Source organism: Myxocyprinus asiaticus, chromosome 22 (genome assembly GCF_019703515.2).
Source record: "Myxocyprinus asiaticus isolate MX2 ecotype Aquarium Trade chromosome 22, UBuf_Myxa_2, whole genome shotgun sequence".
Taxonomy (NCBI): Eukaryota; Metazoa; Chordata; class Actinopteri; order Cypriniformes; family Catostomidae; genus Myxocyprinus; species Myxocyprinus asiaticus.
The window spans coordinates 43,221,729-43,239,529 of record NC_059365.1 but is presented as its reverse complement, the minus strand read 5'-3'; the positions used below and the strand labels follow the sequence as shown (position 1 = coordinate 43,239,529).

The following is a 17,801-nucleotide window of genomic DNA, read 5'->3' as shown; positions in this document are numbered from 1 at the left end:
CTTCTATTCCCAAAACTTCTCCTCTCGCTCCCAACTATTCTCTGACTATTATATAGATGTCGTCCTGTATTCTCACTGTCCCATTTTACTACCAGTCTTTCCATTAATTTACAAAGGTTAGACATTAATGCAATTGGTCTATAACTTGTCACTTGTGAATGATCTTTCCCTGGCTTTACAATTGAAATAATTATGTTTTGTAAATAACATCACTTATGCACTTATTCAATTCATCAACATCTTCTACTGAAATGTCTATTGCTAACATTCTTAACTCACTTATTTCTTGGAACTTTTTCCAATCAGCAGATTTAAGTTTCCATCTAGGATTTTCTTCTATTTCAACTTGTTCTAGATCTATTCCAATTTGACGGTTTATGGGAAAATGGTCGCTCCCTACTGTACACTCTTCCAGAACATTCCATACACAATTCCTCACCAAACTTTGAGATGCAAGCGCCAAATCAATTGCTGAATTACGTCCCTGTGCAACATCCACCCTTGTATACCTTTCATCATTTAAGCATATTAATTCTTTCCATTCTAACATTTCTTCTACCACATTTCCATTCTGATCAGTATATGTGCTTCCTTATAGTGTGAGCCAATCACCTTTAAGATACAGACATCGTCCTTCAATCAACTTGAGAAAGCGCATGCGCATTAGCTATTCAAGCTGGGAAAACTCTGTTTTTCACTGTAATCTGAGGTAAAGAAGCACAATTTATGATACCAGTCTTGTCAGATTTTCCTGCTGATTTGAAATATTTCTTTGATCGTAATCTTGACCAACTGTTTTGGAGATTTTGGTCTTTCCCCATTCAAGTAGATAGGAGCTGCACTGTCATGACTGGAAATAGCCTCCCGAGAGCGTAACAAACATGGCCGACTGTGTAATGACTTGCTAGAAAGACTTTGGTAGGGCTCATGACAGTGGTGTAAAATAAATGCATATTTGTTATAATAGTGTAGAGAACTAAGCAGAAGTAGCATACATTCACAATTGTGGAGTCTTTAGAAAGATTTTAGTTTTCAGTCTAGTATAGTTTTGCAAAGCAGTCTCATTTATTCAGACCTAACAGTGACTGAAAGTTGCATTGAGTAATTTTTTCCTCATTAAAAAAGTTTAACTCCTAAAGACATGAATTGTAATTTTGCAATATATGTATGAAATCATGACCACTCACATTAAAACGAAGACTCCAGTCATATCAGTAACCTTATAAAAGCTGTTTTATTCTACATGGAGAGGGTCCGCACATGGGGGCTGCCATTTTAGAATCACATGACCAGCTGAATACTACTCGCTTAATCTCAGTAACCGTCCTGTTATTTGACACCTCTGTTCATTGATTAAAGTAATCATGGCTGACTGTGAATACTAAATTTCTACAAAGTGTTTTTAAATTATGCTGCATCCAAGCCACTAAATGTCAGTGTAAGTCCAAGATGACACAAAGACAAAAGTTACTGAATGCACCTTTAACAGCAGAAGAAAAATAATCAAAATTAAATCAGATTTCATCTTAAGCTTCAGGCTTTTATTTATAGTTTATACATGGACATGGAGTTAGTAAACAATATCAAAAACAGTTTAACATACAAAATACATACTCATACAAAAACACTGGATATTTTGCTAATCACAGAGCACCAGTTAAGTCCTTGTAAGAGCAAGTTATGCCATGGTTTGAGAATGTATGTGTAAATGTTCATTAGTGGGCTACACAATCACTGTTTGCCATTGCCATTAATGGGAAGTTTCTTAAAGTCATCAGACTCAAGGAGGGCCTTGATTTTGGGACGGGCAGACATCATATCCACAAAGCCCATGATAGAAGAGAACGAGTCCAGACAGGTGGGGGAGAGGACTTTATGATTCAGCATCAAGTCAAACAGGTTGTAGTCTGCAAACGAGACCTTTGGGAAGACAAACAACATTGATGGTAACTCAGAATATAGTGAGTGTGTATAGAATACCCAGATTACTTACAATATTTGGCAAAATGTGCACCAACAGTATTGTTATAATATATTTTATGTGTCAAACCCAGAAAATAATGTCAGTCATGATTTTTTCAAATAATTATTTAAACTTGACTGACAAATGTTAAGGCATTTTTAAACAAAATTATCATTCAACTCTGTATGTCCCAAGGAATCTAAAGAGACCAGTTTCATGATTTTAGGCCAAACTAAAAATAGCCATTTTATCATATGTATTGACCAGTAAGTGGCGCTGTGTTGAAACTGCTCAGGCACACTATTTCTCCCATATGGCAGAAACAGTAAGAGTAATATGGTAATGTGGCATTCCGTTTCATTTTAAAGGGGTCATGTTTTCCTTGATATTTAGACATATAAGAGGTAATTGTACTATAAAAACACAGTGTAAATTTCAGAACTCAAAACTTAAAAGAGCATTTATAGTTGCCACCCTGCTGAAACATCTAATTTTGAAATCTGTCTGTTCATGATCTCACAAAACATTGCTCATTTGTATTTACACATCCCACAACATGCGTCATTGCCCACTGGCACGCAGTTCAAGTCACGATGGCAGGCCTTGTCTGGCTAACTATTCCAAACATAACACCAAAGGGGAACCATCTGGACTATTTTGAATTATTTTGTATATAAACATGAACTACACAGACTCTTTGACAGCTGCCATGGATCTTGTCGTTTTTAAAAGACGCGGTGTCAAGTTACAACTCTGAAGCCATTTTCTGTCATTTAGCTGCTCTGCCTCTTGTTGTTTTAGCACAAACGCATCACAGATGCGTTCTTTCGCACATCTGCGCTATTTTTAATAGTTGTTGTATTGTATGTAAACATGAACTAGATGGATGTCTTTGACCGTTTTAATGTGTTTCTGGCGATATGTGCCTCAGTTCACCTACAGTATGTGTGTGTCAGTTCACCATGCTTTGGACTATGTGTGTGCATTTTTTCGGCTCATGTCAGCATTGATTGTTTGTGAACCACTCATAATACAATTCAGGCTTGGTAAAGGAACTGTTATTGAAGGATGGGGCAGTTAAAAACACTTGGACACGATCAAAAACGTAAGTAAACCGTTTCATTCATGAATATTTCAAATGTCATGACTGTTTGATAGTTTATAGTGCTGAGTGTTAACAGTTGTGCTTGAGATGAACAGTTTAATAGATTCGGATGCAATGTGTTGGTTGTGCGTAAACTCTGAAATTTTGTTTTATAATGTTGTGGAGCTTTGCATGATGTTAGCTAATCAGAACAGTGGGCGTTTACGTTGAAGTTTTAAGGAGGCGCTTAGGCCAAAACCGAGTGTTTCAGATTGAGGGCCAAAAACAGGGTGGAAAATTATTGTATATAACTAAATTATGACTGTTTTGGTGCAAACATTTTTTTTTATAACATTATCAGTGGACCTCAGGGAAGATAATAAAATGATTAAAAAAAAATTGCATTTCATGACCCATTTAAGGGCAAATACATTGGCTATGCTTCTGTTATTTCTGCAGTAAGTCTCACCTTATCACCGACCAGGAATCCAGACTTGTTTTTGGCCAGAATGGCATCAAACCTGGAGAGATGGTTGGGCAGATCTTTGATGTATGCTTCTTTACCAGTCTCCTACAAATGACAAATCAAACAAGTTACAAATGTCCTGACAACAGTTATGCAAGAACTAATTTACATTCAGTTCAATATGAACATTTTGTTCTTCTATAATACTACAAAACAGCACCGGAGCCCAGCAGCAGACCCCATGTGAATTTTACTGGTCTCAAATGACTGACTGAGTTCAGCAAACAATATGCAGCAAAACTAGTCTCAGCTCTAAAATGTGCTGTAGATGTGATTTTTGTGAAACAATCATAACACTACACACATATTCCTGGTAGATCAGCTTTATATATTTCATGCGAAGATCTTCAACTCCATCATTCATCATATCAATAAGAGAAGCCTCAGAGTCATTTTTTCCATATGCACCTGAATGTGTAGAGAAAGGACAGGCTTTTATTTATGACATTGTATTACAGTCTATACTCTTAAAACATGCAAAATCACCAATCAATCAACAGTTAATATCTTCTTTTTACATGAAAACGTGATCATCTTCAGGTGAAAAACAAAACAAAATGATTTTATTCTCAGTAAAGTGGTTATTCTTACCATGTTTGCGACCCAAATGCCTTAGCATGGCATTGGACTGATATAGCACCAGGTCACCATCCTCAAATTTAGGCAACTGTCCAAAGACCTAAAAGAACAAACGTTATTAATATGCAGAAAAAGGACTTCAGTTTGCAACATTAAACCATGCATATACTCAAACATGTGACTGACCGTTAAACATTAAATGTGCCGTAAAAAAAAAAAAAAAAATTATTGAATGGCACACAGAATCAACCCTTGTAGCAGAAGGGTTTTTCCTGAATAGTGCTGCACAATTCATTCAAATAAAATCAGAATTGCGCAGTCAGACATTTTATTTAAAAACATTAAAAATTTAATTTCCATCAGCATCATTTCCGCCACAGAATTCTATTAAACACAATACAGAATTTGAGATGTGCTGGAAATGACACCGTGGTGGGAATTTTCATGACTTTCAGAAAAAAAAGAAAAAGAAAAAAAAAAAGACAAAATCTCCTGTAAGAATAATAATAATAATGATAATAATAGTAATAATAATAATAATAATAAACTAGTGAGAGTGTGAAAATGTTTGAGACTTTCCACAATACTGAAAGTTCCCTATAAGTTGAAGAAATACCCATATAATATATATTTAATTACAATTTACTAAATGCTGAAAAGAAATCGGAAGGAATATTGTGACTAGAACTTGGAAATCTGATTTAATCGAAGGTAGTACTTGGCCTAAAAAGTTTCGAGAATAAGTGCGCTAGACAGATAGATTGAAAGTGCCCAAACTCACTAAGTTTTTCTTCAGATCACCCTTCATCCACTCGTCATAGGTCACCAGGTTCTCCTTTATTTGTTGACCGAAGTCGGCCAGCATCATCTTCAGAGCACCACATCTGCCTGTAAAACGCACAACATGGGGTCAGGGGGACTGTTACTGTAGCAACAGCATTCTAAAATCCTCTTAAAGGGTTAGTTAACCCAAAAATGAAAATTCTCTCATGATTTACTTACCTTTAAGCCATCCCAGATGTGTATGAATTTCCTTCTTCAGCAGAACCAAAGTGAAGATTTTTATAGGCACATTTCAGCTCTTTTGTCCATACAATGCAAGTAAACGGGTGCCATTAGACTGCTGGCTGTTTGACGGTCCAAAAGGCATATTTAGGCAGCATAAAAGTAATCCACTGTCAATCAGTGAATGTCTTCTGAAGCAAACTGATAAGTTTGTGTAAGAAACAAATCGATAATTAAAAAGTTTTAAAATTGCTGCTTCTGGCCAGCACTGGATTGCTGTTTGAAATGACCTAACTCTTGCGTGACGTTCGTTCCTCTGTTGTATACAAAGCGTGCGCTTCTAACTTCTCGCGTGAATGCGCCATTGCGCTTACGTCACGCGATTATGTGCAGTGTAATGCATTGACTGCTGGAAGCGATTTTTTAAAAAGTTTTAATTATCAATGTAATTTTTACACAGACCTATTGGTTTGCTTCTGAAGACATTAACCGATCAAATGGAGTAGTGTGGATTACTTTTATGCTGCCTAAATATGCCAGCAGTCTATAATATAATATATATATATATATAATAGTAAGCTGAAATGTGTTTATAAAAATCTTTACTAAGGTTCTGCTGAAGAAGGAAAGTCATACACATCTGGGATGGCTTAAAGGTAAGTAAATCATAAGAGGATTTTCATTTTTGGGTGAACTAACCCTTTAAGTGTGTTGATCACATGCATCGACCTTCCTAGTAAACATAAGACACATACACAACTTCAGACTGAGATGCAGGTAACAAAGGAAATTATGGAACGTCTATGAAATTACTTCTGTGGAGCTGTGGTGCAATTTCCCAATTTTATTAGACAATGTGTGGGTTGAGGTTCATGGCCAACCCTCTTTAACAATCTGGGTCAAATGCCTTTAGACAAATGGCACATTTTGTTTGGACGATCAAGAGCTAGCTGGCTGGTTTGCAAGCTACCAAATATTATCAGCAAAAAATATTCAACGGTTTATTCTCTGAACAGAGAGGTATTGGTTGTTCTGTGAGGTCATACAGCAGTTGTGTGACCCATTAGTAAATTAAATTAGTAATTAATAAATAAATCAAATTAGAAAAAAACTAAATTTGGAAATAAATAAATACACTCATAAAATAATTCAATAGGATTTAAATGCCACCAAGATATGTTATTGCCAAAACATAAATACATAAATAAATAAGTCAGACAAATCATAGATAAATTAGAAAAATCATTTTGGAAATAAATAAATGCAATGCTCCAAGATACAGTATGTTATTTCCAGAATAATATTTCAAAACTTTTATAATAATATTTCAAATTAAAATGACTACTAGAATATAAAGCCTATTTAATAGTTGCATTTGGCTGATGATACATGCAACTTGAGCTTCTTTTGTTTGCAGACCCATTGCATATTATTTAATGTCTCTGCCGAACCATGTGACATCATGAATAACTTTTCCAGGCTTTTAAGTCATGCTTTGATCACGTGACAAGTTTAAAGAAAAATACTTTTATACAAACCTTTAATTGCGAAGTATGTAAGAGTGTAGGGAGCCACTGCAAAAAGAACCAAGAAAACATTAACAGAGGAAATTACATAACACGTCTGGAGTATAAAGCAATTAGTCAAAATTAGGAGGAAGCAGTCTGGGGCTATCCATAAAGTGAATGTTGGTGACTGTAAAGGCAGATTTGCATAATTAACCAGATTGCATACCAAAGTGCCCAATCTCTGCGGTAACACGCTCAACAAGCCATATGATAAAATGCACAGATTGATGGTCTCAGATACGGAGGAAACTGAGATTCGCCACCCATCACTATGCCACCATGAGGACTTAGATCACATTGGGAATTGGGAATTCCAAATTGGGGAGAAAAAGGGAAAACATTGCAAGCGCATGACATTGGAGTGATCTGTAGTTCTGACGTGTTTCATATATTGGCGCTCCATCATTAGTCATAATGCAGCACATTTGACAAGAAAGGCAGAAATAGCAAAAATGCTTTGTGTACCAGCTGCATGGTGAAGAGAGATACTTAAACACCTGTTACATCTCTTATCTCCATCTCTCTAGTGTTACAGACAGGGTCGGAAATGAATGGGGGCACTGGGCGAAAATTCCCCCTAAATTCAAAATATGTGGGCAAAAATGTCCCCGCAAAGAGTTCCTGTTGTTTTATTGATAACATCGGATAAAGGGCTAGTTCCAAATACATACATCGCGATCTTCTTTAGAATTTTCGCTTAACTTTATTTGTTTTGTGCCGTCCGTTGTGCAGATGTTGCAGAGTCAGTGGCAGATGCTCGTGCCATAAACACGCACAGACGGGCACTCGCTTCTCATGCTCCGCATCAGTTATGTTACGTGCGCACGTGCTAAATTACGTGATGATTCGGACCATTTCTTCAAAATATACTGTCCTAGTGAGTAACACTGTCACTCCCTGTGCTATAGCCTTCTTCCCTACCCATCGGCTCATCTCACTTATGCATCTGTCTGTCTGAAAACCTCCTCAGCTAGAAGCCAAAAGTGCCGGAGGAATGGATGTTATATATTAATTAAGTTAATCGGGTCTGAGAACACAAAATATAATGTAACCAAATCCTACAATGTAGTTAATAATAATATGAACAAAAATAATATCTGGATTAATAGCCTCGATGTTCAATAAAACATTATTAATGATACAATAATAATTTTACATTAACCACTTTTGGTGAATGAATCATGTCTTTGACTAATTTTCATTGTGATTTTTTTATTTTTTTATTATTTATTTTTTATTGTTTTATTCAATTGGCATGAATGAGTTGCTAAGTTTTTTTTGTTTGTTTTTTTTAAAGGGATAGTTGATCCAAAAATGAAAATTCTCTCATCATTTACTCACACTCATGCCATCTAAGATGTGTATGACTTTCTTACTTCAGCAGAACACAAAAGAAGATTTTTAGAAAATATCTAAGCTCTGTAGCTCAATGCAAGTGAATGGTGATCAGACCTTTGTTGCTCCAAAAATCACATAAAGAAAACATAAAAGTAATCCATACGTCTCCAGTAGTTAAATCCATATCTTCAAAAGCAATATAATAGGTGTGGGTGAGAAACAGATCAATATTTACAGTGTCCTTTTTTACTCTAAATCTCCACTTTAACTTTCACTTCCAGATATGAAAGTGAAACTAAACAGGCACAACTTGTGACATTCAGATGTAAAAGTGAAAGTGAAGACAGAGTAAAAAAAAAAAAAAAACTTACATTTTGGACTGTTTCTCATCCACACTAATGCTTCTGAAGAAATAGATTTAACAACTGGAGTTATTAAATTTACAATATGGATTTCTTTTATGCTGACTTTATTTGATTTTTGGAGCTACAAAGGTCTGATCGCTACAGAGCTGAGATATTCTTCTAAAAATCTTAATTTGTGTTCTGGTGAAGAAAGAAAGTCATACGCATCTGGGATGGCATGAGGGTGAGTAAATGATGAGAGAATTTTCACTTTTGGGCGAACTATCCCTTTAAGCTCCTCATTCCAAATCTGGAGAAATGCTGTCATCTACTCCTCTATGTCAGTGCATTAGTTTTATAGGCTGTTAATTTAATAGCCAAAATATGTGAATGAAAAAAAAAAAAAAAAACAATGCACGTGCAGATCATGCCAATTTGTAATTATTGAAACATGCCATTTTTCAAATTGAACTAATTGCTTAAATTATAACACTAAAGGATGACATGGTCATTTTATAAGGTTAAAATAAACAAAAAAAAATAAAATATTTACCTGTAAAGGTGAAAAATGCCCCTGGAAATGTTATATTTCCTCTTAGAGATTTGGGTGAGTCCGTTGTAAAATTTTGGATGTTTTAGTGTTACGAGTTTTATTCCCCACATTTTCAGAAATGAATTTCAGGCACTGTATATTTATAATGCATGATCGTAATAATGTAAAGATTATTGCAAAAGTTTATGGGAGGTATAGGCAGTCATGCTACTTACTTGTCTGGGGTGGACTGGAGAGTAGTAGAGTCTGTGTGTTATAGAGTTCGTGGTTGTTGGTCCTGTTTGAAGTGAAGTGCTGCTCCTTTTATTTAAGGGCTGAATTTCTGATGAGTCATGCTCGCGCTCTCTTCGCACGCAGTGTGCAGCTGCATACACCATACATAGGCTACTTATCCTGCAATCAAATGCGTAAAATACAATGAAACGATTGACTGTAAATATCTTATGATGATATCACAGGGTGATGACAGCCTACGGGAAAGGCATATGTGACTACTTGCAAGCCTTTTGTTGACTTTATAATACTGCATGGTTTTCTGTAAAGCTGCTTTGAAACTATGTGTGTTGTGAAAAGCGCTATACAAATAAAAATGACTTGACTTGACTTAATACATGATACATACCAGTCCAAAGGTTGGACACACCTTCTCATTCTTTAACATTTAAAAAAATTCCACATTTTAGAATAACAGTAAAGACAGTAGCGGTTTTAACCACCACGCAAAAGACGCAATTGCGTGGTGCCCCGGAGGTGTTTAACATTATTCCAGACTGTTCTGCAACAAGCAAAGTTTCAGCGCTTGATCAACATCAATGTTTTTTCCCTTCTGCTCTAGTGTGCTGAGGGGCCGCCGTGCCCTGTTGCCTACAATGCTTACATAAAATACAGCCTTTTGCAACATGGTGAACAATACACTGCAGTGTCAGAAAAAGCTCCAGCAGGTGAAATTACTATTGTATACATAAAATCCTCAAACTTAAGTAATCATGATAATACTATATCATATTATACTGACAAATTGGACAAAAATATATACCCAAAATAATTGTTGGGTTATAATAATTATAAATAACAACTGAATTCCAAAATGTTAGTGAGTGAATTAGTAGGTTTTACACACCCTGTTCATAAAAAATAAAAATAAAAACTATATATAGGTAAATATTGCTTTTTTATCATTGTATTAAACATTTTGTACACAACGGCTGATAAGATGAATTTAAAATTATGATTTAAAATACATTTTATGTAATTGTTTAAGCAAAAATTTTCAAAATGGGGCCCTGGGTTGGTTGGTTGCTTGGAGCCTCAGAAATCATAAACCCACCCCTAAGTAAAGACATAAAAACTATGAAACAAAAAAGGAAGTAGGCCCAATGGGAATCAGGTAAGCATCTCTATTACTGTTGCTAATTATGTGTTGTTTGGCACATCATTTTTGGCACCAGTTACTGTATGCTATACGGACATGGATTTATAACCTACCAAATTGAAGAAAAAAAAATCATACAAAATATAACAAAGGGGGTCTTTTTATTATCCATCTTCATACAAGTTAAACACCTGTATTATCTAATTTGCAGGGTTGTTCATACATTAAGGATGACAAAGTAATTACTAATAAAATCTCTTACAAAGACTGACAAATAGTGTTATAAAAAACTGCCCCAGAACCAACATTACATTAATGAAAAACATCCACTCTTTTGAATTTTGATCACATTAATATATCATATTAGTGAGATATTTAGTGGGGCTTGCTAGTGATCATTAGGATTAGAGATTTGAACAAAGTATATAATTGAGTTGACAACATCATTTTTAGCAAAATATTATTATTACAATGAGTCAAAAGTGTAAAATTGTGTGATGCAACAGCGCTACTCATTGGAAAATGTAACTTATTACTGGAAAATCTACACTATTATGAAAATAGCTGAATTACTGTCACGCTACTGAAAAATTTAGTTAACTTAATAGCACTGCTACTTTTAGTTAGTTACTCCCCATCACTGGACAAGTCAAGGAGAGAAAACACAATTCAGGTCAAGTAAGTTCATTTATTGTCACCCACTTAGTTTTCATGCCAAATGTTGTAAAATTGCATTGGTCTGGGCAGAGTCAGGTCTCTATATTCCAGTTTAGGTACCTGGTCAAAATGCTGTTTAACCACACACACACAAAGGGAGAGAGAGAGAGAGGGAGAGAGAGAGAGAAATATTTAAACGAACAGACACACATGCAACGCGGCCGCGTGCGTCTCACTCAATCGAACTTGTGCCTCCGGCTAGTCTTTATTCCCCTCCCGGCTGATTAGCCCGATTCAGGCCCGGCCGTGTGTCCTCAGGGGCCGGCCCGCCCTCCTCCTCGTCACACTCCTCCATCGCTCGTTTCAGGCCAGGGAAACACCTGGCATGACGCACTCCCCTCCTTTCCTGGAGGGGGGCGTTGCCCTTCTGGCAGTGCCTGCCGGCAGGTCTTGCCCACTTTTTGGAGCCCTGGGAGAGACAAGGGGAGGGAAGGGGGAGTGGGAAAGATCGAGGCGGAGCCACAGAGAGAGAGAGAGAGAAGAGAGAGAGAAAAACTTGCTCGCCGGCTCCCGGATGCATTGTCACCCGGTCTTCAACAGCTCCTCTGCCCTCTGGTGAATGCCAGCTCGCTCCTCCCCCAGCAGACGGCAGCGAGTCCTCCAGCCCCTGGTGGATGGATCCACTCCTCCCCTTCTTCGGCGGACGGCAGCAGTTCCTCCGGCTGTTGGCGACCGGCAGCAACCCCTCCGTCCCCAGGCAAATGGCTGCGGCTGCTCCCCTGGTGGATGGCAGCGGAGAGGACATCCCTCCTCCCTCCCAACTTTAACCAAATCCAAAGCGAGTAACAGCGTGACCTATAGAGAGAGTTCACTTAAGCTTACTGCATCGAGTGGCTCAAACGTTGGACTCAAAAGCAGATTCAGTACAATGTTAAGTCCCCGACTGGGACAGTAGTGGTGCGAGAGGGCCTCAACTGTATCGCTCCTTGCAAGAACTTGAAGACCTTGTGTTTGCCCACAGACAAACCACCCAAAAGGTCATGGCTGTTGCTATAGCAGCAAAATATGCTGTACTTTGAGCATAGCTGGAGTGAGTTCTGCATCCAACACTCTTGAAAAAAGGGAAGCACTGTCTGCACAGGGCAATTCGCTGGGTCCTCACACAAGTCAGCAAAAACTTGCCATTTTTAAGGCATACAGCTGCTTTGTGGAGGGGGCTATGGCCTGTAATATGGTATGGAGGACTGGCTGTCAACACATCGGTGTGAGTTGAGCCCAGTTCAGGGGCCAGACATCAAGTTTCCACAGCTTTTTAGGCATATGCCAGATAATGCCTTACACCTGTGAGAGCAGATCTCTCCTCCTCAGTGGAATTCTCCACAGGTGGCATCCAACAGCTCTACCAGCTCCGGGAACCAAGGGTGCTTGGGCCACTTGAGCCCAACCAACAGCACAGTTTCCCTGTCTTCCCGAATTTTGCACAGCACTTGGTGAGGCTAATGAACGGGAGGATACGCATACAGTTCTTGCATTTTGCTGGCCATTTGTAAACTAGGGCATCCAAGCCCAGCAGAGTTTGAGTCATGGAGTACCAGAGGCGACAGTACTTGTTCTCCAGGGCTGCAACTGCAGTGTTGTCCATACGGTTCAGACCATGAACCTGCACGTCTGTCCGAAAAACTCTTAGAGCCATACGGACTGCAAGCAGTTCTAGGTGATTTATGTGCCACGTAGTTCGCGCACCTGTCCAGGTGCCGAAGGCCAGATGGCCGTAGCACAGGACTTCCCGGCTACTTCCCGGTTGTCATGACAACTTGTGCCTGGCCACTAGGCCGAGTGCAACAGCCCTCTAATAGAATGTAGGGACTCTCCACATAATTAGCATGGCTAACAATGTGCGTCACTGGGAGAACATGTCGCCACATGTAACGAGGGACTCTTGACCCAGTATTGGAGAGGCCTCTTATGTAATAAGCCCAGAGGGTTTATGCAGCCGCAGTGGCCATCAAACCCAAAACCCTATGGAACTGTCGCAGCAATAGGGCTACCCCTGGCTTGAACTCGTCAAGCACCGGAGCATAGTTTGAATGCATTGGTCAGTCAGACGTGCCAACATGGCCACTAACAGATCCCTGTGCTTGTACACTTGTTCCTCGAATTGTGCTAAAAGCAACCATTCGCCAAGTTAGTTCAATTCATGGACACCACTTAGCCTCAGCGGTGTGAGCTCTGCATCAACACATTTCATAAATGTGCGAGGAGCCAGGGACAAGCTGAAATGCAGGACTTTGAACTGATATGCAATCCCCTTGAAGGTGAATCTCAAGAATGGGCTGTGACAAGGGGCTAACTGCACATAAAAGAACGCGTCTTTCAGATCGGTTAACAGGAACCGGTCCAGAGGATGGATGTGAGACAATTTGGACATGAACTTATTACCCCCAGCTGGGACTAATGACTATAACTGTGATATATTAGAGCAGACTGGATAAAAGGGATACCAGATTTCTTTGTGGAGACCCAGTTTTGAGGTGGCACAAGGGAACAACGTCTCTGCTGTATGAACGATATTTGCTCTATACATCGCACACAAGTATATTTTGAAGGGATGTTAGCTTTCTTTCATTGTTTTTTTTTTGTTTGTTTTTTTCAGCGATCCTTTGTAAAGCATGTTTCTTACTGGATTGCTTTATACTTGAGGTGCAATGCTGGAGCCGGCGTCGAGGAAGCAGAGAAGATTGGATAGAAGGCAGTTCTGAGTTATCAATGCACTCTAATCACACCTTAAAGAAACATACGAATTTCAGACTGCACTTTCGTGAGTGAAATTGTAAATATGTTACACGGATGCAAATTATTTTCTCTCTTATGTGATGAACGGAGATTGCTGTTCGGAGTGACGACATCCGATGTAGGAGGAGCTTAACAGCTGTAACCAGGGAGATGCTGAGCCTTGGTTCTAAGTAAATGGATTGTTTTTAGACTGAATTTATTTATTTTGGTTTCCATGCATGGATGAATTGTTTTGATTTATAATTGTTTTGTGTTTCATTTTTTTTTTTTTTTATCTTTGGTATGTTGTATTAAATTTTAAAAATTGTAATTAAAAGTTAGATTTTATACTGTATCATCTGGTGTTCTGTGTTTTTTGCCATAAATTGAATGTTGTACAGTATTTGAGTGTGACATTAACATATCAATGAATGTATTGGTGATAGTTCTATCTATTTCTTATCATATTTGGATTATTCGTTCAGTATATCATCAAGACAATTTTGGAAGTGGGTTGGAAAGTGAACAATGCATTGGTAAAACCATTAAGACACTGTTCTAACTTTGAACTTTAGACTATGCAAATGAGTTCCACACTGAGACGGAAGAAGAGGCCACACCATTGCTGCGTCTGAATATTCATACTTCCCTACTATAATGTATGCCTAAAACAGTATGCCAATGGAGTATGCCGAATCCACAGTATTCATGAAGCAGTAAGCGAGAAATACCCGGGTGACCTACTATTTCTGCCGAGATTTGAAGTGTAGATCGACTCGAGACTAAAGCTCAAAGTATACTCCGGTCAGAGGCGAACGCTCACGCATGATGCAAATCTCGTGCTTAAATGAGGCTTATTTAACAAAATCAGAGCAGATATTTTTCATAGTTGTTGTTCTTACGTCATATATTTGGGTCAAGATACAATGCCCATGTCTCTGGATGAAGTATGTCTGGAATCTATTCATTCTACTGGATGGATACCTAAAAGAGCGCACTGTTTTACCTGCCAAGAAATGTGTCCTTCATCAAATACAGTACATACTCTGACAGTATGCGGTTTCGGACACAGCTCATGTGTGCCACCTCTGCTTTTAACAGCCAATCAAAACACTGGAACAGAAAGTCACCAAACTGCAATCACCTCCTCATCAGAAAGGGATAAAATGTATGCGGATATACCCTTTTCAGAGTCTCAATTAATAATAATTTCTTTTAGTGAAAAATAAAATTAATGTGGAAAAACGTTTGTAGGGTACATCTTTTTTTTTTTTTTTTTTACTTTTTTTTTTTATTGAATATCAGTGGAGCAACATAATTTGTGTGCAAAGAAATAATAACAGAAGGTTGTTTTGATTAAAATTCAGTTTTTAAAAAATGGTAGCCTTTTAGGGGTAAAAGGCCCCTAGGATGGGTTATAGTGATTTCATGTAGATATGGGGCAATAGTTATAGTGCACAATTTGTCAACTAATGCAAATCATTTTGAGACAGCAAGATGCTTTTTTGAGTAACAAATTAAGATAATGCATACTCCAAATAACCACTTCAGAAAAGGGTGCACAATTTCCTTTTAATCTCAAACACATTTGGAATTTCATAACATCTTAAGCATTCTATAAACTAATTAATCTCCATTGTGATTGGATCAGTCAGTGTGAACCCCACCCCTAAACAGCATGTAAAAACAATATGAAGTGAAGGTGCTCCATTCACTTCCATTTATTCGCATCCGAATGTGGGAGACGGGAAACACAAGCTCAAGCAAAGGATTTCGAATTTTGCTGCTTACTGAAATTCCAGCTTGGTGAGCTCTCACCTGTAAATTTGTATGATGATAATAAGTTGTACTCTAAACATCACAATGCAATACATGTACATTCTTGAAAGTCACACACTTGTGCAATGCAAAGGAAGTGGATTATAGAATGAGAATTGTGGAAATGAATTGTTCCTTCATTAATATCTCTTACTGGACAGTACTAAAGCTTGAGTGAAGTTGTTAAAAACAGAACATAATACACAGTGGTGCAAAATCAGGGTATGCAACAAAAGCAACACAAAAAGGGGGGTATCGAATCAACACCCTAAAGGAGGCTCTCAGACGGAGAAATATCTAGCACCTCTCCTACCATCAGTTAGTCTTTGGGACTCTGTTTGCTGTTATTACATAAGAACAGGTTGTTCCTGTTAAGCTCTAGTGTAAAAACAGTCACTAAAGTACTAAGCCACCATAATTCATAGTTTAAATGGATTATTAAACATCCATTCTGTGTATTGGATTTGATTACATAAAGGGTGGACACATACCGCACTGTCATTTCTGCAAGGTTTTGAAGCACACTAAACCACAACTATTCTGACTACAAATGCAAAATTGCAGTTATCACTGCAAATTACATATTTAATTACATTAATAGAGACCATTTTTTGATGGTGGTGTGGCATGGTGGTCAATGTTTTTTCAAATAAAATCATATCAAATCCCTTTATTGTCACTCAACCATATACACAAGTGCAACAGTGGGTGAAAGTCTTGGGTGCGGTTCCAAGCAACATAGCAGTATGACACTGGGTCGGAGCTCTCAACGCAGCAGCCATACTCGCCGTCATCTTGAACTCAAGATTAATACTTAAATTGATTTTTTAAATTTTTTTATAATGTGTATAATTATGTATACTGTTTATAATTACCTATTTATCGTATTTGAGTTTATTATGTATGGTCCACAAATAAAACTCCACCAAAAGTCAATTCCCTAAATCAGTGGTTCTCAACTGGTTTTGCTTCAGAACCCAGATTTACATTGGATATCAAGTGGCAACCCACCATATAAAAAAAACATAACCTGTATTTAATGTATCCTGGGCCACATTTTCTTATATCTTGCATAGTTTTGTTAATGGTTTTCAAGTATAAGAGCATGCATCAAGTGACAGTATTTTGTTGCTTATGTCAACAGCAAAAATATGTTTTATCTCCACCTTTTAAAAGTTGATGAGCCTATTTATTTATATGAGCCTATTATATTATCCAGTTTATTTCCTAATGTCAAACATCATTCAAACAGAACATACATTACACAGCAGTAAAACTGTCCATAATTTTTCCATAAGTCTTGGAGGTCCAGACATTACAGCCCTTTATTAACTAGCCCTTATATTTACAGTACAATGCCATATTAAAGGGATAGTTCACCCAAAAATGAAAATTCAGTCATTGTTTACTCACCCCTGTGTTGTTATAACCCTATATGACTTTCTTTTTTTTCTTAACAAAAAGGGAGAAATTGTGAAAAAAAATCAGTGATGTCATACAATGGCAGTTTATGGTGACTACCTCTTCAAGCTTCAAAAGTACATAAAAGTATAATTCAGAAGTCTAATAAATTATTCCATGAGACACATGATTGTTATGAAAGCATACGATAAGATTTGGTGAGAAACAAACTGAAATCTAATGTATTATTTAGTGAAAATGTTCACTGACTGTTGACCTCCTGTAAGCGTTCATGATAGGGCACGAGAGCAAAATTTCACGCAGCGCCCTCGCGGCACTGAGGCGGTCAAGCGAAAACTTGTTTTGTTTATCTAAAAACAGGTCCTCCACAGCGATAGTGACAACAGAACACAACACAGCTGGACACAAAACAAAGAACAGAACTTACTAAACATCAATTCCTAAGTCTAGGAATTGATGCATTTCTATACCCAGCCTTATTTTTTTGAATGGAGTACTTGGAAATCAAACAGAAACATAGTGAAGGCTACAGGCAGCCACAGTCACACCGTGTCCTAACCTGACGGCAAAAGACACGTGATAAAAGGTATATTTTCTATGGTAATGAGACTTTTTGTCCTAACCAGCTGCGACGAGACATTCTGTCGATACATTCTGTTTTCTATTTTCGGCATCGCGCAGGTAACTCCATCCGCTGTGAACTGGCATTGGTCCAAAAACTTTCAAAGAAATAAGGCTGGGCATAAAAATGCATCAAATCTTCGACTACAAACTCTTCAGACATGTTTAGTAAGTTCTGT

At 37.8% G+C, this 17,801-nt stretch overlaps 1 protein-coding gene across 1 annotated transcript; it reads right to left on the bottom strand.

Annotated features, from left to right (window-relative positions):
- Nucleotides 1-1,499: 1,499 nt before the first annotated feature.
- LOC127413352 (glutathione S-transferase P-like) lies at nt 1,500-9,304 on the bottom strand. The gene is made up of 7 exons (XM_051650444.1): nt 9,176-9,304; nt 6,696-6,731; nt 4,934-5,040; nt 4,165-4,252; nt 3,878-3,981; nt 3,517-3,618; nt 1,500-1,920 (listed from the first exon to the last, which is right to left on the bottom strand). Coding segments are annotated over exons 1-7 (627 nt in total). The 5' UTR covers nt 9,177-9,304; the 3' UTR covers nt 1,500-1,731.
- Nucleotides 9,305-17,801: the final 8,497 nt, after the last annotated feature.

Excerpts from the sequence above, each read along its gene's own strand:
- LOC127413352 (XM_051650444.1), bottom strand. Across the intron at positions 5,041-6,695 it reads TACATACTTCGCAATTAAAG|GCAGATGTGGTGCTCTGAAG; the intron begins GTTTGTATAAAA and ends TGCGTTTTACAG. Across the intron at positions 4,253-4,933 it reads GTGATCTGAAGAAAAACTTA|GTCTTTGGACAGTTGCCTAA; the intron begins GTGAGTTTGGGC and ends TTGTTCTTTTAG.